At 48.8% G+C, this 18,673-nt stretch overlaps 1 protein-coding gene across 10 annotated transcripts in view; it reads left to right on the top strand.

The window, feature by feature from the left end:
- The window catches only part of synrg (synergin, gamma), a 47,494-nt gene that overhangs the window by 7,933 nt on the left and 20,888 nt on the right, over window positions 1-18,673 (top strand). For 4 of the 10 annotated variants that reach the window (XM_052467618.1, XM_052467617.1, XM_052467616.1 and 1 more), the window contains exons 2-15: window positions 1,654-1,694; window positions 2,549-2,685; window positions 3,431-3,558; window positions 3,767-3,872; window positions 4,036-4,150; window positions 4,794-5,060; window positions 6,175-6,453; window positions 8,147-8,227; window positions 8,394-8,590; window positions 11,225-11,479; window positions 11,640-11,776; window positions 15,429-15,544; window positions 15,944-16,009; window positions 17,040-18,038. In XM_052467618.1, coding sequence (XP_052323578.1) covers window positions 1,654-1,694; window positions 2,549-2,685; window positions 3,431-3,558; window positions 3,767-3,872; window positions 4,036-4,150; window positions 4,794-5,060; window positions 6,175-6,453; window positions 8,147-8,227; window positions 8,394-8,590; window positions 11,225-11,479; window positions 11,640-11,776; window positions 15,429-15,544; window positions 15,944-16,009; window positions 17,040-18,038 — 2,924 coding nt within the window. Of the gene's footprint in view, window positions 1-1,653; window positions 1,695-2,548; window positions 2,686-2,879; window positions 2,966-3,430; window positions 3,559-3,766; window positions 3,873-4,035; window positions 4,151-4,793; window positions 5,061-6,174; window positions 6,454-8,146; window positions 8,228-8,393; window positions 8,591-11,224; window positions 11,480-11,639; window positions 11,777-15,428; window positions 15,545-15,943; window positions 16,010-17,039; window positions 18,039-18,673 lie in introns of those variants that run through there. The other 6 variants (XM_052467623.1, XM_052467622.1, XM_052467615.1 and 3 more) reach the window with 5 other exon arrangements.

Below are 18,673 nucleotides of genomic sequence, written 5' to 3'. Positions count from 1 at the left end.
ATATTAGGCCTAATGATAGACAAGGATCTGGTACGCTAGTTACTGTGGTAGAAGCACCGGGTGGCATGGCTCAAGCCTTAAATTAGTCCTACGATGGCCTATACAGAGCCCACAGCTCGCATCACTGGCACTGCTGATCTCACTCTGGGTTAATCTGCACTGTTATTCCAGGGGGTTTCATTTGCTGTGGTTGCGTAGCATAGCGCTGCTATTAAAGCTCTGTAAAGCTACAGGCTAAATCTGAGGGAGAACAGATGTGAGCCAGAATCTCTCACTCCACATCAAGCCCAGGTCAAAGGAAAGCAGTAAAGGGGCTGAATAATTTTGCACGCCCAATTTTTCAGTTTTTGATTTGTTAAAAAAGTTTGAAATATCCAATAAATGTCGTTCCACTTCATGATTGTGTCCCACTTGTTGTTGATTCTTCACAAAAAAATACAGTTTTATATCTTTATGTTTGAAGCCTGAAATGTGGCAAAAGGTCGCAAAGTTCAAGGGGGCTGAATACTTTCGCAAGGCACTGTATATATATATATACACACAGTTGAAGTCGTGTGTTTTATTTCTTTCATCACATTCCCAGTGGGTCAGAAGTTTACATACACTCAATTAGTATTGGTAGCATTGCCTTATAAATTGTTTAACTTTGGTCAAACGTTTCAGGTAGCCTTCCTCAAGTTTCCCACAATAAGTTGGGTGAATTTTGGCTCATTCCTCCTGACAGAGCTGGTGTAACTGAGTCAGTGTTGAACGTGGTACCTTCAGGCGTTTGGAAATGTCTCCCAAGGATGAACCAGACTTGTGGAGGTCTACCATTTTGTTTCTGAGGTCTTGGCTGATTTCTTTTGATTTTCCCATAATGTCAAGCAAAGAGGCACTGAGTTTGAAGGTAGGCCTTAAAATACATCCACGGGTACACCTCCAATAGACTCAAATTATGTCAATTAGCCTATCAGGAGCTTCTAAAGCCATGACATAATTTTCTGGAATTTTCCAAACTGTTTAAAGGCACAGTCAACTTGGTGTATGTAAATTCTGTCCCACTTGAATTGTGATACAGTGAATTATAAGTGAAATAATCTGTCTGTAAACAATTGTTGGAAAAATTACTTGTGTCATGCACAAAGTAGATGTCCTAACCGACTTGCCAAAACTATAGTTTGTTAACTAGAAATTTGTAGAGTGGTTGAAAAACGAGTTTTAATGACTCCAACCTGTATGTAAACTTCCGACTTCCAACTGTATGTATGTATGTGTATATATATATGTATGTGTGTATATATATATATATATATATATATATATATATATATATATATATACATACACACACATAAAAAAAAAATATTCCTTTATTATTCCCCAAACCTTACCACCCCTCCCCCAATTGGAGTAAACTAATAAACAATGACACTACCTTCAGTTTATACATATTATACACATTTTGCAGACACAATCCATTTTTACAATAGTTATATTTAGTTTGTTTTCAGTCCTTCCTCTATTTCTGTTGTCCATCCAGTTTGATTTCTAACATCTCTGAACCTATATGAGTGACAGTTGAATGATTTCAGCCTCAATGTTCTCCATTAGTCTTCCCTTTAGGCTTGTCTCTAGCTGTGTTATTGACCTGTGTTTTTCCTTCTCCTGCAGTTTTATTTATCCTGTTGGAGGGGGCCTGGGACCGCCACAAGGTGAGTCATCCTACACTCTACAACCCAAATGGCTCCCTATTTAGTGCAGTACTTTTGACCAGTTGTGCACTATATATAGGGAATAGTGTGCCATTTGTGACGTGTCCTGTCAGTCAGCACTACTTTTCCAAATCTCCCCAGGCACTTCACTCTCCTATGTGCCCTGGTTTCTTGAGCCATTTTTAAATTCAGTAAATAGACCTAACCAATAACTCATAAGGATGTTTATCTATCAGAGTGAAGTCAGTTCAGATGTGCATTGTGCACTATCAACAACACCATCAGTCAAATACAATACATAGGGCCTAGGCTTATGTCCTATCTGTTCCTGATAGATTATTAGGTAAACAAACACACACACCCCCTTGTGGCTGTGTTGGGGGTCGTTAGATGTTTCAATACGCATCAGAATGCATGCAGCACTTTGGATGAGCCATAACCCATTATTCAGCCCGGTTGGGGCGTTATATGGTAAATCATGTGGAGGCTCCAGGAGGACTGTCAGCCAGAGCATCTGTGCAAACAAACGCACTCTCTAGTTCTATTCCCTAGTACTCCTCTGTTTTACTCTGAGCTGTCACAGCACTCCACTCACACAGGCAAAACAGATTGGGTTGTTTCCAAGCCTCTGTTTACTCTTCGCTGTCCAGAAAATGTGTTAGAAATAATAATTCACTGGCACAATGCTCATCTAGCCTATGTCTGGGGGAGTTCCATTAGCACACTCCAGTCCAGTTGGGCCAACTCTACTTATATAGTACATGTTATCTTTACGGTTTGCAACAACCCTTTGTCAGTATAGCCATTTGCAGAGCTTATGATTGACTGGACATTTGTTGTGTGTTTTCGTCCAGGTATGATGCCCATGCAGCAGCAGCAGCAACAACAGGGATTCCCTGGTATGGTTCAAGTCCAAATGCAGCCCAACATGCAAGGAATGATGGGAATGAACTTCGGAGGCCAGATGCCTCCTGGTGCCATGCCTATGCAGGTGGGTTGTGTGTGCGTGTACGAGTGTGTGTATTTGAAGGCAATGGCCACAACATATTCCTTTCATTACTCTAGAGCACGTGTCAAACTCATTCAACTGAGGGCCGAGTGTCTGCGGGTTTTCACTCCTCCCTTGTACTTGATTGATTAATTAATTTAACTAATTAATAAAGAACTCCCCTCACCTGGTTGTCTAGGTCTTAATTGAAAGGAAAAACCAAAAACCTGCAGACACTCGGCCCTCCGTGGAATGAGTTTGACACCCCTACTCTAGAGTGAAGGTACTCTGTTTTACATTACTGGCAATGTGGTCCTCTGAGGTTTTAAATTAGCCAAAAGAAGAAGGGCAAGACCATCTCTCCTGTAATGCTGCTCTTTATAAGAGAGCAGACTGCCTCAAGCTACCTCTCTCATTCAGGCTAGACATTTAGAAGAAGGAGCCCTTTGCAGGGTATTGCCTCATCCTTACCAAATCCTCTGCCTTTATCTAGGTCTCTTTGCTCTTTCTTTTATCAAATGACAACTTTTCCTCCATTCACTGCTGTCATGTTAGGACATCTCTGCATTGCATAGTGTTAATAGCACACATTTTACCCAGTCTAAGTGGTTGTAGTTATGCAGTGACTGCTGTATGACAACCACTTTAGAAATGCATTGGTTTCCTGCTACTGCTGTGATAATATTGAATGCTATGATTGCTAACGAGACCTCCGCTTTGTGTGTGTGCGTGCGTTCATTCTGTGCAGGGTGGGATGGCCATGGGAATGCAGGCCCCAGGGATGCAGTTCATGGGCCAGCCACAGTTCATGAGCATGAGGGGCCCCGGGCCCCAGTACACTGCCGACATGCAGAAACAGATGGCCGAGGAACACCAGTAAGGGCCTTTCTCTGTCTGTCTTGCTCTCCCTCCCTCCCTCCCTCCCTCCCTCCCTCGCTCGCTCGCTCGCTCGCTCGCTCCCTCCCTCGCTCCCTCCCTCTCTCTCTCTCTTTCCCCTCTGTTTTTCTCTCTCTACATGTTGTTCTGTCTGTCTATGTGGTCAGTGTGTGTTAGTTGTATGCTCTCTGTGTGTTATGTTGTGTAGGAAGCGTCTAGAGCAGCAGCAGCGGATGTTGGAGGAGGACAGGAAGAGGAGGCAGTTTGAGGAGCAGAAACAGAAGCTGAGGCTGCTGAGCAGCGTCAAACCCAAGGTGAGCCACATCATCATCATGCCTGGCTACTGCCTCAGTACTGCCCTCGTTCTGTCCCAGTTCCCACAGTGTGATAAAGACACATGGGGTGCAATGTAGAATGCATCCATGCTGTCAGTTTAGACACATTCCCCTCCTGAGCCCTGCTTTGTCCCATCCACAGGGACAGATGGGGGCGAGTCGGGACGACGCGCTGGAGGCCATCAAAGGCAACCTGGACGGGTTCAGCAGAGACGCCAAGATGCACCCCACGCCATCCTCACACCCCAAGAAGCCAGGTACACTCATCAGTACAGTCATTGTCCTTCACTCTGTGTTTCCTCCGCATCTGTCTTCCAGAAGTCAGGACACAGCTCCACTCCCCTGCTGCCTGACTGAACCGCCTCCCCTGAGAATGATAAGGCTGCCTCTGGGGTGTAGGCACACACCCAGACGAGACAGACAGGCTGGCAGTCACCAGCCTATGTGACAGCAGCTGTTGCAATGGACAGAGCAGTTTGTATCTGCCTCTGTCTCTCACAAAGATTATATCATACTTAGTAGGAGACCAACATAATCTTCTGTTTTTCTGTCACGTTTCACTTTAAAAAAAATCTTTAACATGACCTACTGTGTCTCTCACTGTCATTACCTTGTGCGTTACAGAATGTTGTCTATTAGCAAACATCAAACTAAACACCGTATTTATTTAGTATTAACTGATCTGACATCCTTAGTTCATACTAACTATGGACATTATCATATTTATTATTTCATATGATAAACATATAAAATGAAATCTTAAATGTGTCATACATTTTCTGATCCTGCACAAACTAGCCTTTGTTTCACTACTATAGCACTGTGCACCGTGTCCACCTCCCGTCATCGTAGCCTGTGTTGTCTTGTTCTGCCATTATCATTATTTCTCCATTTTTACAGACTCATCGCCATCTCACTCTTCTGTCACCTCTCACTCCCTCCCCCCTGCTTTCCCCGATGACGAGTTTAGTGACTTTATGCAGGGTCCCTTAGATGCTTCTTCCTCCTTCCCCCCCTCCTCCCAGGCCCATCCCCATTCTTTAGACCCAGGTCCTGGTCAGAGACCCTCCTCTGCCCCCTTCCCCCAGTCCCTCCCTGCCTCTATGTCCATTCTTACTGCCACCCAACACTCTACTGTCAACTCCAGCTCCCCATCTGCATTTCAAGGTAACTGTTTTTTGTTCACATCAACCTATTAAGTCAGTGTTTAGTGTTCATAATCAACCAATAACACAGTGTGGAAATTGTGACCAGTGCTGCTGATGCGACAATAAGCCGTACCGCATCGTGGTGTTGAAGACTCTCTAGCGTCAGACTTGGTTTGTAGTCAGTTTACTGTGTGTAAGCATACAGACGGCACGACAGATGGTCAGATCGCTTCAGCCTTTAAGTTAACGCACACTACAAAGTAAACCGTGTGAGTGCTGTACCCAACAACCAGTTCTGCCTCCATTCAAATCAGTACTGACATTTAGTAGAATACTCCCAGTAACACGTGACTGTCACTGCTCACTCTGGCTGGCAGAGGCTCTGATAAGTCAGTTCTAGTGAGGAAGAGATGGAAGATTCTGACAGACAGTAAACACATCAGGAGGACAGGAGACAGAGCTGGTACTTGTCTCCCATCTGTTATGAGCCAATTAGATGGCGCAAACCTGCTCTAGCACAGGGGTGTCAAACATACGGCCAGATCCGGCATGCGAGGGTGTCCAATCCTGTCCGCGGGTGGTCATTTTTAATGACTAAAACCAGGTAGAAACTGTAGAAATTATAATGGACCTATATTCCTACAGTTTCTTGACTGTTTCCAGCTCACTTATAATCACCGAAATGAAAGCTAAACAGACATGGACCATCGAAAATTCCAACCAATTTTTAGTGCGGCCCTCCGGACCTCGCTGAAGGCCTAATGCGGCCTCCGGGGCAAAATGAGTTTGACACCACTGCTCTAGCTCTTTGATATGCTGCCAGTGCCACCGATTTGGAAAGTGATAGACTAGCCTATCAGTAGCATTCAATAAGTAGCCAGTGGCTCCATCTAGGTGCAGAAGTTGAACATATTTGTCGTGTAATGTGTGAAGCTGCTGAAGCACTACATTTCTACACTCTTAGTGTCCCTGAGTTGAGATTTGCATACTGACTGACAGCTGTAAAGTAATGATGGTCAGTTTCTGTTGAATCCAAATTTGCTCTACCCTCAGGGGCCAATAGAACTAAGAAACAGGCATTATGAATGGTTGTGATATCAATCAGCTGTGTTCCTCCTCACCCACCTCTCTAGGCCCGTCCCTGGAAGAGAAACTGTTCTCCTCGTGTGATTTAACGGCTGAAAAGAAGGCCCAGGTTAGCTTTAAGTCCCAGAGGACCCTGGCCCCTAACCGAGCTACAGTCTCGGCCCAGTTTCATTCCAGCACCAAGGCCCGGAACTGGGCTGAGGCTCCTGGGGACCTGAGTTCTGCTTTCACTATAGAAACACCACAACCAGAGGCACCAGCACTGGGGTCCACAGCCCCCTCACCAGCAGCCGACCCCCCTCCTCCCCAAACCAGTAGTGATGGTGGTGAGAAAAGAAACCATTTATTAACAGTCTCTTTCTCTGCCTTCGATCACTGCAGAATTAACACACAATCAGCGCGGAGCATGGGGCCTGTTTTTTCAAGCGAATGTTTGAATGCCCCTGATTCCTCTCTCTTATTTTGCAGCAAACACTTCAACGTTGACTAATAAGACTTGAGACAATGTGATTTTACTGTCTTCTACCCCTGATGGTTCTCTTGATTGTCCTATCTGTAATGGAAATCATACTAACCAACCCTAAAAGCTCTTGATGTCATTCATCCTGTTTTGTTGGGTAAGTGCTTCGGGACTCTCCTATATAGCTGAGGAATCTTTCTGCTTGGCCCCTATTTCCTAAATAGAGCTCTGTAGGGAATCGGTGTCATTTGACGCCGTCAGAGAGAGACTGACGCACGCGTGCTGCTGACTGCTGACTGCTTGGGTTTAACATGGATGAGATGCTACGCTTGGATTGACCCGTACCTACTGGAGTCCCGTGGGTCTAGAGCTGGTGCCTCAGTCGGATTCTGCATGCCGCTCTGCCTTTCTGCTGCTCTGCCACTCAGCCGCTCTGCCTTTCTGCTGCTCTGCCACTCAGCCGCTCTGCGTTTCTGCTGCTCTGCCACTCAGCCACTCTGCCTTTCTGCTGTTCTGCGTTTCTGCTGCTCTGCCACTCAGCCACTCTGCCTTTCTGCTGCTCTGCCACTCAGCCGCTCTGCCTTTCTGCTGCTCTGCCACTCAGCCACTCTGCCTTTCTGCTGCTCTGCCACTCAGCCGCTCTGCGTTTCTGCTGCTCTGCCACTCAGCCGCTCTGCCTTTCTGCTGCTCTGCCACTCAGCCGCTCTGCCTTTCTGCTGCTCTGCCACTCAGCCGCTCAGCCCCTCTGCCGCTCAACCCTCTGCCGCTCAGCCCCTCTGTCGCTCAGCCCCTCTGTCGCTCAGCCCCTCTGCCGCTCAGCCTTTCTGCCGCTCTGCCTTTCTGCCACTCAGCTGCTCTGACACTCTGCTACTATCTATTTTCTCTCGTTTGTCTTTCTCCTCAGTCGCTCGCTGTCTGTCCCAGGGAAATGTGGAGGTTCCTCATCATAGAGGTCTGATGAGAGGATTTGCTGCTTGAGTCAACATTTGTCATTTCGACGTACTAGTCTGAGGCTTCCAATGAGGCATCTTCCTCTCCAAATGCACCTTGTTAAGTGTATTTTAGGAGCTGCTTTTACACCTGTTTTTACACTAACTCCACCCTAGTACACTAATGAAAAAATGACCTCATGGTTGCACAGAAGATTTAGATCAATGTTAGTATGAATTGCAGAGACAGGCTCATTTATTTATTTGACAACCCAAATCCAACCCTCTCTTCCCTCTCAGGAGCTGTTGGAGTAGTTGGTCCTGGTCCAAGGACAGATGAATAGTTGTATGAAGCACCAGGAAGCTTAGGATGTGGCATCCCAAATGGCACCTGATTCCCGTTATGGGTCCATATGGGCCAAAGGTCAAAGGTAATGCACTAGGGTGCCATTTGGGATGCATCCTTAGTGAATCAGTGCAGAGCAGCATTACACTTCTACTTAGATCTCCAGTCATGTGGAGAATACTATACAGGCAGGCTCTGGTCTGGTGAGATGCAGAGCAGGTAGTACACCCAGCCCTAAGTCTCTGCTTCAGCTCCTAACCTAACTGTCCCTGTGTTGCTGACAGCAGGTGTTGGTGGTTACCCTCAACAAGAGCACATCCAGCCCATGGTACCAGGCTGGCTCTACAACGACAGCCTCATCCCAGGTAAACGCCTACGTTTTTGAACAGATTTCTACCAATTATGTATTATGGTCTATTGTGTCTACTCAAATCCTTTCCAACAAGTCAATCAGAGAAAACCTCCTAGTTCTACCCAGTCTTTCTGTAATATGTTTGACCTGTTGCTATGCCTTATCTTTCTCCTTTCCAGAGATGTTCAAAAAGGTCCTGCAGTTCACCATGACTCCGGGGGGCATCGACACAGCCAAGCTCTACCCCATCCTGATGTCCTCAGGCCTGCCCAGGGAAGCACTGGGCCAGATCTGGGCCTCAGCCAATCGCACCACGCCTGGCATGCTGACCAAGGAGGAGCTCTACACAGTCCTTGCTCTGATTGGTGTGGCACAGGTAGGCATTTGCATCACCTTGTGTTTTTTAAAGGGTCGGAGTTATTAACAACAGAAAGATTTTAGGGGTTTTTCTGTCAGTGGGGACATAAGACCATCCTTCACTGTGATCTTTTCTTCTTGTGAAGTAAAGGACAGTCCCTAATATTATATTTCATTGCACCTTACTTCACTTCAATAGTTAGGCCTACTGCATGCTATGACGTGTGCAGTTGAGACATGCTATGACGTGTGCAGTTGAGACATGCTACGACGTGTGCAGTTGAGACATGCTATGACGTGTGCAGTTGAGACATGCTACGACGTGTGCAGTTGAGACATGCTATGACGTGTGCAGTTGAGACATGCTACGACGTGTGCAGTTGAGACATGCTACGACGTGTGCAGTTGAGACATGCTACGACGTGTGCAGTTGAGACATGCTACGACGTGTGCAGTTGAGACATGCTACGACGTGTGCAGTTGAGACATGCTACGACGTGTGCAGTTGAGACATGCTACGACGTGTGCAGTTGAGACATGCTACGACGTGTGCAGTTGAGACATGCTATGACGTGTGCAGTTGAGACATGCTACGACGTGTGCAGTTGAGACGCTATGACGTGTGCAGTTGAGACATGCTACGACGTGTGCAGTTGAGACATGCTACGACGTGTGCAGTTGAGACATGCTACGACGTGTGCAGTTGAGACATGCTACGACGTGTGCAGTTGAGACATGCTACGACGTGTGCAGTTGAGACATGCTACGACGTGTGCAGTTGAGACATGCTAGGACGTGTGCAGTTGAGACATGCTAGGACGTGTGCAGTTGAGACATGCTACGACGTGTGCAGTTGAGACATGCTACGACGTGTGCAGTTGAGACATGCTACGACGTGTGCAGTTGAGACATGCTACGACGTGTGCAGTTGAGACATGCTACGACGTGTGCAGTTGAGACATGCTACGACGTGTGCAGTTGAGACATGCTACGACGTGTGCAGTTGAGACATGCTACGACGTGTGCAGTTGAGACATGCTAGGACGTGTGCAGTTGAGACATGCTACGACGTGTGCAGTTGAGACATGCTACGACGTGTGCAGTTGAGACATGCTAGGACGTGTGCAGTTGAGACATGCTACGACGTGTGCAGTTGAGACATGCTACGACGTGTGCAGTTGAGACATGCTACGACGTGTGCAGTTGAGACATGCTACGACGTGTGCAGTTGAGACATGCTACGACGTGTGCAGTTGAGACATGCTACGACGTGTGCAGTTGAGACATGCTACGACGTGTGCAGTTGAGACATGCTACGACGTGTGCAGTTGAGACATGCTACGACGTGTGCAGTTGAGACATGCTACGCCGTGTGCAGTTGAGACATGCTACGCCGTGTGCAGTTGAGACATGCTACGACGTGTGCAGTTGAGACATGCTACGACGTGTGCAGTTGAGACATGCTACGACGTGTGCAGTTGAGACATGCTACGACGTGTGCAGTTGAGACATGCTACGACGTGTGCAGTTGAGACATGCTACGACGTGTGCAGTTGAGACATGCTACGACGTGTGCAGTTGAGACATGCTACGACGTGTGCAGTTGAGACATGCTACGACGTGTGCAGTTGAGACATGCTACGCTGTGTGCAGTTGAGACATGCTAGGACGTGTGCAGTTGAGACATGCTACGCCGTGTGCAGTTGAGACATGCTACGCCGTGTGCAGTTGAGACATGCTACGACGTGTGCAGTTGAGACATGCTACGACGTGTGCAGTTGAGACATGCTACGACGTGTGCAGTTGAGACATGCTACGCCGTGTGCAGTTGAGACATGCTACGACGTGTGCAGTTGAGACATGCTACGCCGTGTGCAGTTGAGACATGCTACGACGTGTGCAGTTGAGACATGCTACGCCGTGTGCAGTTGAGACATGCTACGACGTGTGCAGTTGAGACTGATAGTGAGTGACTGTGCTGAATCTCTGCTCTGAGAGGGTGGTGGTGGTGGTGGTGTGACTGAGCTCAGGCAGCCAGGTGAAGGTGACTGGATCTCCTCTCAGCCTATAGTGTGACAGCAGACCTCTTATCTGCCCTGCCGCTCATCAGCACCCCCAGGCACCTCACAACTCAATCTGCACTCCACCGCCACCTGCCACAGCGAGAATAATAACACTTATTTAGTTATGTAAATGTAAGAGCCTTGAGGGAGTGCCGCCATGAGCTGCATCCTTTGTAGAGTGATGAAAAGGTTTGGGAAGCCGCGCCAGTGGAGGCTGTTAAAATGGAACTTGACTTTAATTAATAATTTATTTCAGCAAAACATCTGTCTGGTTCCTGCTGGATGGAATAGAATGTTAATAGGTGATTGAGTTGGATGAAAAAATCTCAATTTTCCAGCATCACTGCTTTATAATAACGATGCACTCATACTGACAGTATTGTCTGTATAATATATGATCACGGTGACTTTGCGATGTTTAATGCCCCCGTTTAAGTAACTTTGTAAATGTCTAACATGTGAAAATCCACATTAACGCATTAAGCACATTAACTTGGACTTTCAGTAATGTCACACTAACAGTCCATCATTCTAGAGACGCAGCCTCATCTGAACCTGACCACTGATCCCTGTTCATCCCTCCCCTGCAGAGTGGTCTTCCAGCCATGAATGTGGAGATCCTGAGCCAGTTCCCCTCTCCCCCGGTGCCCAACCTGCCTGCCCTGGCCATGGCTATGGCCCCTGTCATCCAGCACCAACACCAGCAGCCCATGATGACTCAGCCCTCTGTCCCTGTGTCCATGGCCATGTCTGCACCAACAGTCATGGGCAGGGCTCCTCCTGCTGCTCCTTTACCCTCGGCCCAACCACCCACCAACTTCATCACCAACTTCCCACATGTACCGGTAACACATCCAGCCAATGGGCCAACCAAGCCTCTCCATAGTATATACAGATACATGTGGTTTCATTTCACATTATGTATAATAGTATGTTTAATTTATGCCATTTAGTAGACACTTTTAGTAGACACTCATGTGTCCATCGTCTTGGTGGTGTGTTTAGGGGAAAGCAGACGATGATGACTTCCAGGACTTCCAGGAGGCCCCCAGGGCAGGAGGAGGGGATCAGCCCTTCACTGAGTTCCAGGGGGAGTCAGGGGAAACCTTCCCCACCACCACATCCTCTCTGCACCAGAACAGGTACAGTGCTGACTGACTGACTGACTGACTGACTGGAGTGACTGACTGACTGACTTACTGGAGTGACTGACTGACTGACAGACAGGAGGGAGTGACTGACTGACTGACAGGAGGAGTGACTGACTGACTGACTGACTGACTGACTGACTGACTGACTGACTGACTGGAGGGAGTGACTGACTGACTGACTGACTGGAGGGAGTGACTGACTGACTGACTGACTGACTGACTGACTGACTGGAGGGAGTGACTGACTGACTGGAGGGAGTGACTGACTGACTGGAGGGAGTGACTGACTGACTGACTGACTGGAGGGAGTGACTGACTGACTGGAGTGACTGGAGTGACTGACTGACTGGAGTGACGTGACTGGACTGACTAACTGACTGAGTGACTGGACTGACTGACTGACTGAGTGGAGTGACTGACTGACTGACGGACTGACTGGAGTGACGGACTGACTGGAGTGACGGACTGACTGACTGGAGTGACGGACTGACTGACTGACTGGAGTGACGGACTGACGTGACGGACTGACTGACTGGAGTGACGGACTGACTGACTGGAGTGACGGACTGACTGACTGGAGTGACGGACTGACTGGAGTGACGGACTGACTGGAGTGACGGACTGACTGGAGTGACTGACTGACTGGAGTGACGGACTGACTGACTGGAGTGACGGACTGACTGGAGTGACTGACTGTAGTGACTGACTGACTGGAGTGACTGACTGGAGTGACTGACTGGACTGACTGGAGTGACTGACTGACTGGACTGACTGACTGAGTGGAGTGACTGAGTGGAGTGACTAAGTGACGGACTGACTGGAGTGACGGACTGGAGTGACTGACTGGACTGACTGACTGGACTGACTGACTGGACTGACTGACTGACTGGACTGACTGGAGTGACTGACTGGAGTGACTGACTGACTGACTGACTGAGTGGAGTGACTGAGTGGAGTGACTAAGTGACGGACTGACTGGAGTGACGGACTGACTAGAGTGACTGACTGACTGGAGTGACTGGAGTGACAGACTGACTGACTGGAGTGACGGACTGACTGACTGACTGACTGGACTGACTGGAGTGACGGACTGACTGACTGACTGGAGTGACGGACTGACTGACTGACTGGAGTGACGGACTGACTGACTGACTGGAGTGACGGACTGACTGACTGGAGTGACTGACTGACTGACTGGAGTGACTGACTGGAGTGACTGACTGGAGTGACTGACTGACTGGACTGACTGACTGAGTGGAGTGACTGAGTGGAGTGACTAAGTGACGGACTGACTGGAGTGACGGACTGGACTGACTGACTTGACTGACTGACTGGAGTGACGGACTGACTGACTGGAGTGACGGACTGACTGACTGGAGTGACGGACTGACTGACTGGAGTGACGGACTGACTGGAGTGACAGACTGACTGGAGTGACGGACTGACTGGAGTGACGGACTGACTGACTGGAGTGACGGACTGACTGACTGTAGTGACTGACTGACTGGAGTGACTGACTGACTGGAGTGACTGACTGTAGTGACTGACTGACTGTAGTGACTGACTGACTGGAGTGACTGACTGACTGGAGTGACTGACTGACTGGAGTGACTGATTGGACTGACTGGCTGGACTGACTGGAGTGACTGACTGGACTGACTGGAGTGACTGACTGGAGTGACTGACTGGACTGACTGACTGGACTGACTGACTGGACTGACTGACTGGAGTGACTGACTGACTGAGTGGAGTGACTGAGTGGAGTGACTAAGTGACGGACTGACTGGAGTGACGGACTGGAGTGACTGACTGGACTGACTGGACTGACTGACTGGACTGACTGACTGGACTGACTGGAGTGACTGAGTGGAGTGACTAAGTGACGGACTGACTGGAGTGACGGACTGACTGACTGGAGTGACTGGAGTGACAGACTGACTGACTGGAGTGACGGACTGACTGACTGACTGGACTGACTGGAGTGACTGACTGGAGTGACGGACTGACTGACTGGAGTGACGGACTGACTGACTGACTGGAGTGACTGAGTGGAGTGACTAAGTGACGGACTGACTGGAGTGACGGACTGACTGACTGGAGTGACTGGAGTGACAGATTGACTGACTGGAGTGACGGACTGACTGACTGACTGGACTGACTGACTGGAGTGACTGACTGGAGTGACGGACTGACTGACTGGAGTGACGGACTGACTGACTGACTGACTGGAGTGACTGAGTGGAGTGACTAAGTGACGGACTGACTGGAGTGACGGACTGACTGACTGGAGTGACTGGAGTGACAGACTGACTGACTGGAGTGACGGACTGACTGACTGACTGACTGGACTGACTGGAGTGACTGACTGGAGTGACGGACTGACTGACTGGAGTGACGGACTGACTGACTGACTGGAGTGACGGACTGACTGACTGACTGACTGGAGTGACGGACTGACTGACTGACTGGAGTGACGGACTGACTGACTGACTGGAGTGACGGACTGACTGACTGGAGTGACTGACTGACTGACTGGAGTGACTGACTGACTGACTGGAGTGACTGACTGGAGTGACTGACTGACTGACTTGACTGACTGACTGGAGTGACGGACTGACTGACTGGAGTGACGGACTGACTGACTGGAGTGACTGACTGGAGTGACGGACTGACTGACTGGAGTGAGTGAGTGACGGACGGACTGACGGACTGACTGGAGTGAGTGAGTGAGTGAATGAGTGAGTGAGTGAGTGAGTGAGTGAGTGAGTGGAGTGACTGGAGTGACTGACTTCAGTGGCTGGATCAGTGTTTGGTATTACTTTAAATGAGATTACACATTCTGTATGGAAGTAAAGCTGAATTCTACATCTTATCCAGGTATTGTGGGTAACAAGTACATGGTCACTTAGTTGCTTGTAGTAGTTTCTCCAGCATAACAATTGCACCTCGCCATCTCTTAATGAATCCATTTCAGTGGACAGTAGAGTTGCTTTATATTACTGTTCAATCCCTGCGTGGGGAGTCTGTCTCTCAGGGAGAGGCAGCCCAAAGCCCGTTATCTTATAAGACAAAGAGAATGTGGAAATAAAGGATCTAACGTCTGAGTGGCATAGTCACTTACAATCCCCTTCCACTTCCTCAAAAACAAAAGCTTAATTGTTTCCTCCTGCGTATCTCCAATCCCCCCGGTTTCAGATCCCTTTCTAATTTAAAGGAAGCCCCATGCTGAATCTTCAGCCAGTCAGGATAGAAAGGTGTACTCTGACAGCAGCAGTACAATGGCTCTTAACGAGATGATGTTCAGTGGAAGGCTTCAGGAGAGATCCCTCATTCCCTCCAGGCTTTTGATTCCTGGGTCTCATCTGCGGTCCAGTATGGTGTACAACTGCAGTGGAATTTCACCATTGTATGTGTCCAATCAGCTCAGGCAGCTTAAGGGGATTAAGGTAGAGGAGATGGGCGCAGCATTGACCCCACGGTGTGTCCCCAATGGCACCCTATTCCCTACATACATGGGGTCAATGCAGTACCTTTGACCAGGACCCTGGTCAAAAGTAGTGCACTATGTAGGGAATGGGGTGCCATTTGGGACGCAGCCCCAGACTCCCCTGTGGACTGAGCATGGTTTGTTGTCTGTCTGCAGTGCTCCTGCCATTTTGACTCCGGTCTCTGGCTCCTCCTCGTCATCCTCTGATAAGTATGCTGTTTTCAAGCAGCTCTCTGTGGAGGAGCCTCCAGAGCCCACTCAGCCTGCCTCAGGTACACACTCATCTGGCCCTACAACACACACACACACACACACACACACACACACACACACACACACACACACACACACACACACACACACACACACACACACACACACACACACACACACACACACACACACACACACACACACACACACACACACACACACACACACACACACACACACACACACACCTCAACAACTAATCACTTCTGATACACATCCTCCACCACAACTAACAGATGTGTAGAAAATAGAAGACATTTCTGATGTTTGTCGTAGAATACTTGCCTAATAGTATTTGAGTGGTATTGTAGTACAGTACATTTGCCTGCCTGCCAAATACGCTGTCATTTATCATTCAGTTGAAAGCGTACCTGCTTTGTTTATCTCGTTTGACCCAGATTTTGACGGAGACAAATACAGTGTGTTCCGACAGCTAGAGCCACCAGGTGACAGGAAACCAGTAGGTAAGTAGAGCTCTCCCTCCTCCTTGGCTCTGGGCTGGGTCACACACATGCAGTTCACAAGCCAAACCCCACAGCTTCCAAGCCTTTTGACAGATAGTGCGTTGTGGGACTGGGCTCTGAGATGGTCCCTGTACTCAACAGATGGCTAGAGGAAGAAACTGACAGACCTTCAAACACAAAGTCACAGCAGCCTTGGAGGAAAAAATTATTTGGATGACTTGTTTTTGTAGGTAGACAGAAATAGGTTGGAGAGAGACTGTGTACCAAGAAGAATGCTGTTTGTATAATATCTGAGTGGTCTGTGTGCTTTTATGTTGCACACATTTCCAGAGTACTTAGTACATTCAGCAGTAGCCCTGATGTTGGTCTGTTTCCTGCTGTTCCCTGTTTCACTAGAACAGTTTCTGATGGGGACAGCAGCTCCCATGACTCCAGTAAGTCCTGCCTGAGTCTGATTGCAGTGACCTTTCCTGTGTGTTGCCTGCCAGGCTCACTCTCCATAGTGAGCCCATTAGTTCAATCTTTCCCACAAAACAGCAGTGGTGTGAACAGCCCCTACAACCACAACTCTCTCTACCCACTTTTCCTCTGTAGGTTTTCTTATAGCCCTCCTGTCATGATTGTGTGGTTCTAAAAATCTAAAAACATACTGAGGAAGTCTTTGTAGATTGTAGGAAGGGACTTCATTCCTCTGAAGTCGTAGCTTAATCATGTGCTGTCCCAGTTAGGGACTGACAGATGGCAAGTGCATGTGGTGGTGTTGTCTCTGTAGACAGCCCAGCCTGGTTTGTGCACTGCTGTCTGCTGCTGCTGTTCTCTCATAGCAGTGTCTCGGACTACAGCCCAGCGCAGGTCTCTCCATGTGACAGACGCGTAACTAATCCCCACTCTTTCTTGTAGGATTGTGAAATGAGAAAAAACTGGAAGTGAGGCGACTGATGTTACTCTGTGTCATGCCAATGTCCTCCCTGTCTGGCTGCTGTGTTAAATGCTTTTGCAATGCCTTTCAATTATTCTGTTTGTTTCGCAGGGGAAGGATTTGCCGATTTCAAGTCTGTCAGTGTGGATGATGGCTTCACAGACTTTAAAACCGCCGACAGCATCTCTCCACTAGAACCTTCAGACCAGGCCAAAATGTTTCAGCCAGCCTTCCCTCCTGCTTTCCCGAACTCTCAGTCTCTTCCGCAACTACAACACCAGCTACATCAACAACAACAACCAGCAGTCTCTCTCTCTCAGCCTAAAAACCCTCTCAACATGGCTGACCTGGATCTCTTCTCCTCTATGGCTCCCACAGCACCCACCCCTGCTGAGATCAAGCCCAGACCCTTCCCCTCTGTGCCCCCCTCCCTAGTGCTCCCACCAGGCAGGGCCAAGCCCCCCGGGGGTGGGGCCGAGGACTTTGGTGACTTTTCCCTTTTTGGCCCCACCTCCTCTTCGGAGGCTGCTCCTATTGGCCCTGGTGTGAGAGGAGGTGTGGCAGCGTCTCATGATGACTTTGCAGACTTCATGGCTTTCGGCAGCTCTGGGGGGGAGGCCAAGGGTGAGGGGTTGAGGTCTGGAGAGGGGAGGTCACGGGGGAGAGGAGAGACCACCACCACTCCACAGCGCCCCCAGCAGGGCTCTGACAAGTATGACGTGTTCAAGCAGCTGTCTCAGGAAGGAGGCCTGGCATATGACGACAACAAGCACAGCGCCGGCGGCTCGTTCTCTTCCCTCAGGAGCGAAGCAGATGACTTCACCGACTTCCAGTCGTCCAAGTTCTGCACAGCGCTGGGGGCCTCGGAGAAGAGCCTGGTGGATAAGGTGGCAGCCTTCAAACAAGGAGGCAAGGAGGACTCGGCTTCAGTCAAGTCCCTAGACCTCCCATCCATCGGGGGCAGCAGCGTGGGCAAGGAGGACTCTGAGGACGCTCTCTCAGTGCAGCTGGACATGAAGCTGTCAGACATGGGTGGAGACCTGAAGCACGTGATGTCAGACAGCTCTCTGGATCTGCTGGGCCTCTCGGCCCACCAACCCCCCGCCACAGGTGAGGAACTAGTGCGCCTCCTCTGGTGAGACCCCGCCCAGTCACACATAAAGAACCAATCGTAGGCCTGGCGGTGGCCCCTCTGTCTCCACCCCCCTCAGTGCCCCTTAGCTCGCACTAAACCAGGAGTTAGACTAGAAGGCAAAGCAGTGAGCTAGCTCATCCACATCACTGCTGAATCATGAGACAGTCAAACGCCACACACTATTATCATATCTCATCACACCCACCAGTCATTCATTCCCAAACCCATCATTACCTGGTATTCGTTTCAGCGTATTTATTCACTTAATATTTATTTATTAAACATATTAAGGTACTTTAGATTAATTAATTTATTGTTAATTTGTTTAGCGTTTGTAGCACAGACACAAAGCACAGGCCTCTCTGCCTCCTCTTAGCTCCATTCATATAGAGTCGATGAGAGACAGTCAGGTTGATGTGATGTAGTCAGTCTGCTCTATGCTACCACTGGCCTTCATTCCCTGTCTGTGCTGTCATAGCCCACATTGCACATCACCTCAATGCACCTGTTGTCTCCCTAGTCGTGATTATGTGTGTGTTGAGGGATGAGACTAAAATAGCTAAATGCAGATAAACACAGGGCCATGTAATGGTGATGGGCCTTTGTACCA

The sequence above is a fragment of the Oncorhynchus keta genome, chromosome 18 (genome assembly GCF_023373465.1).
Source record: "Oncorhynchus keta strain PuntledgeMale-10-30-2019 chromosome 18, Oket_V2, whole genome shotgun sequence".
Classification (NCBI taxonomy): Eukaryota; Metazoa; Chordata; class Actinopteri; order Salmoniformes; family Salmonidae; genus Oncorhynchus; species Oncorhynchus keta.
Note: the sequence above shows the minus strand (reverse complement) of the source record. Positions and strands in the feature narration are given on the sequence as shown.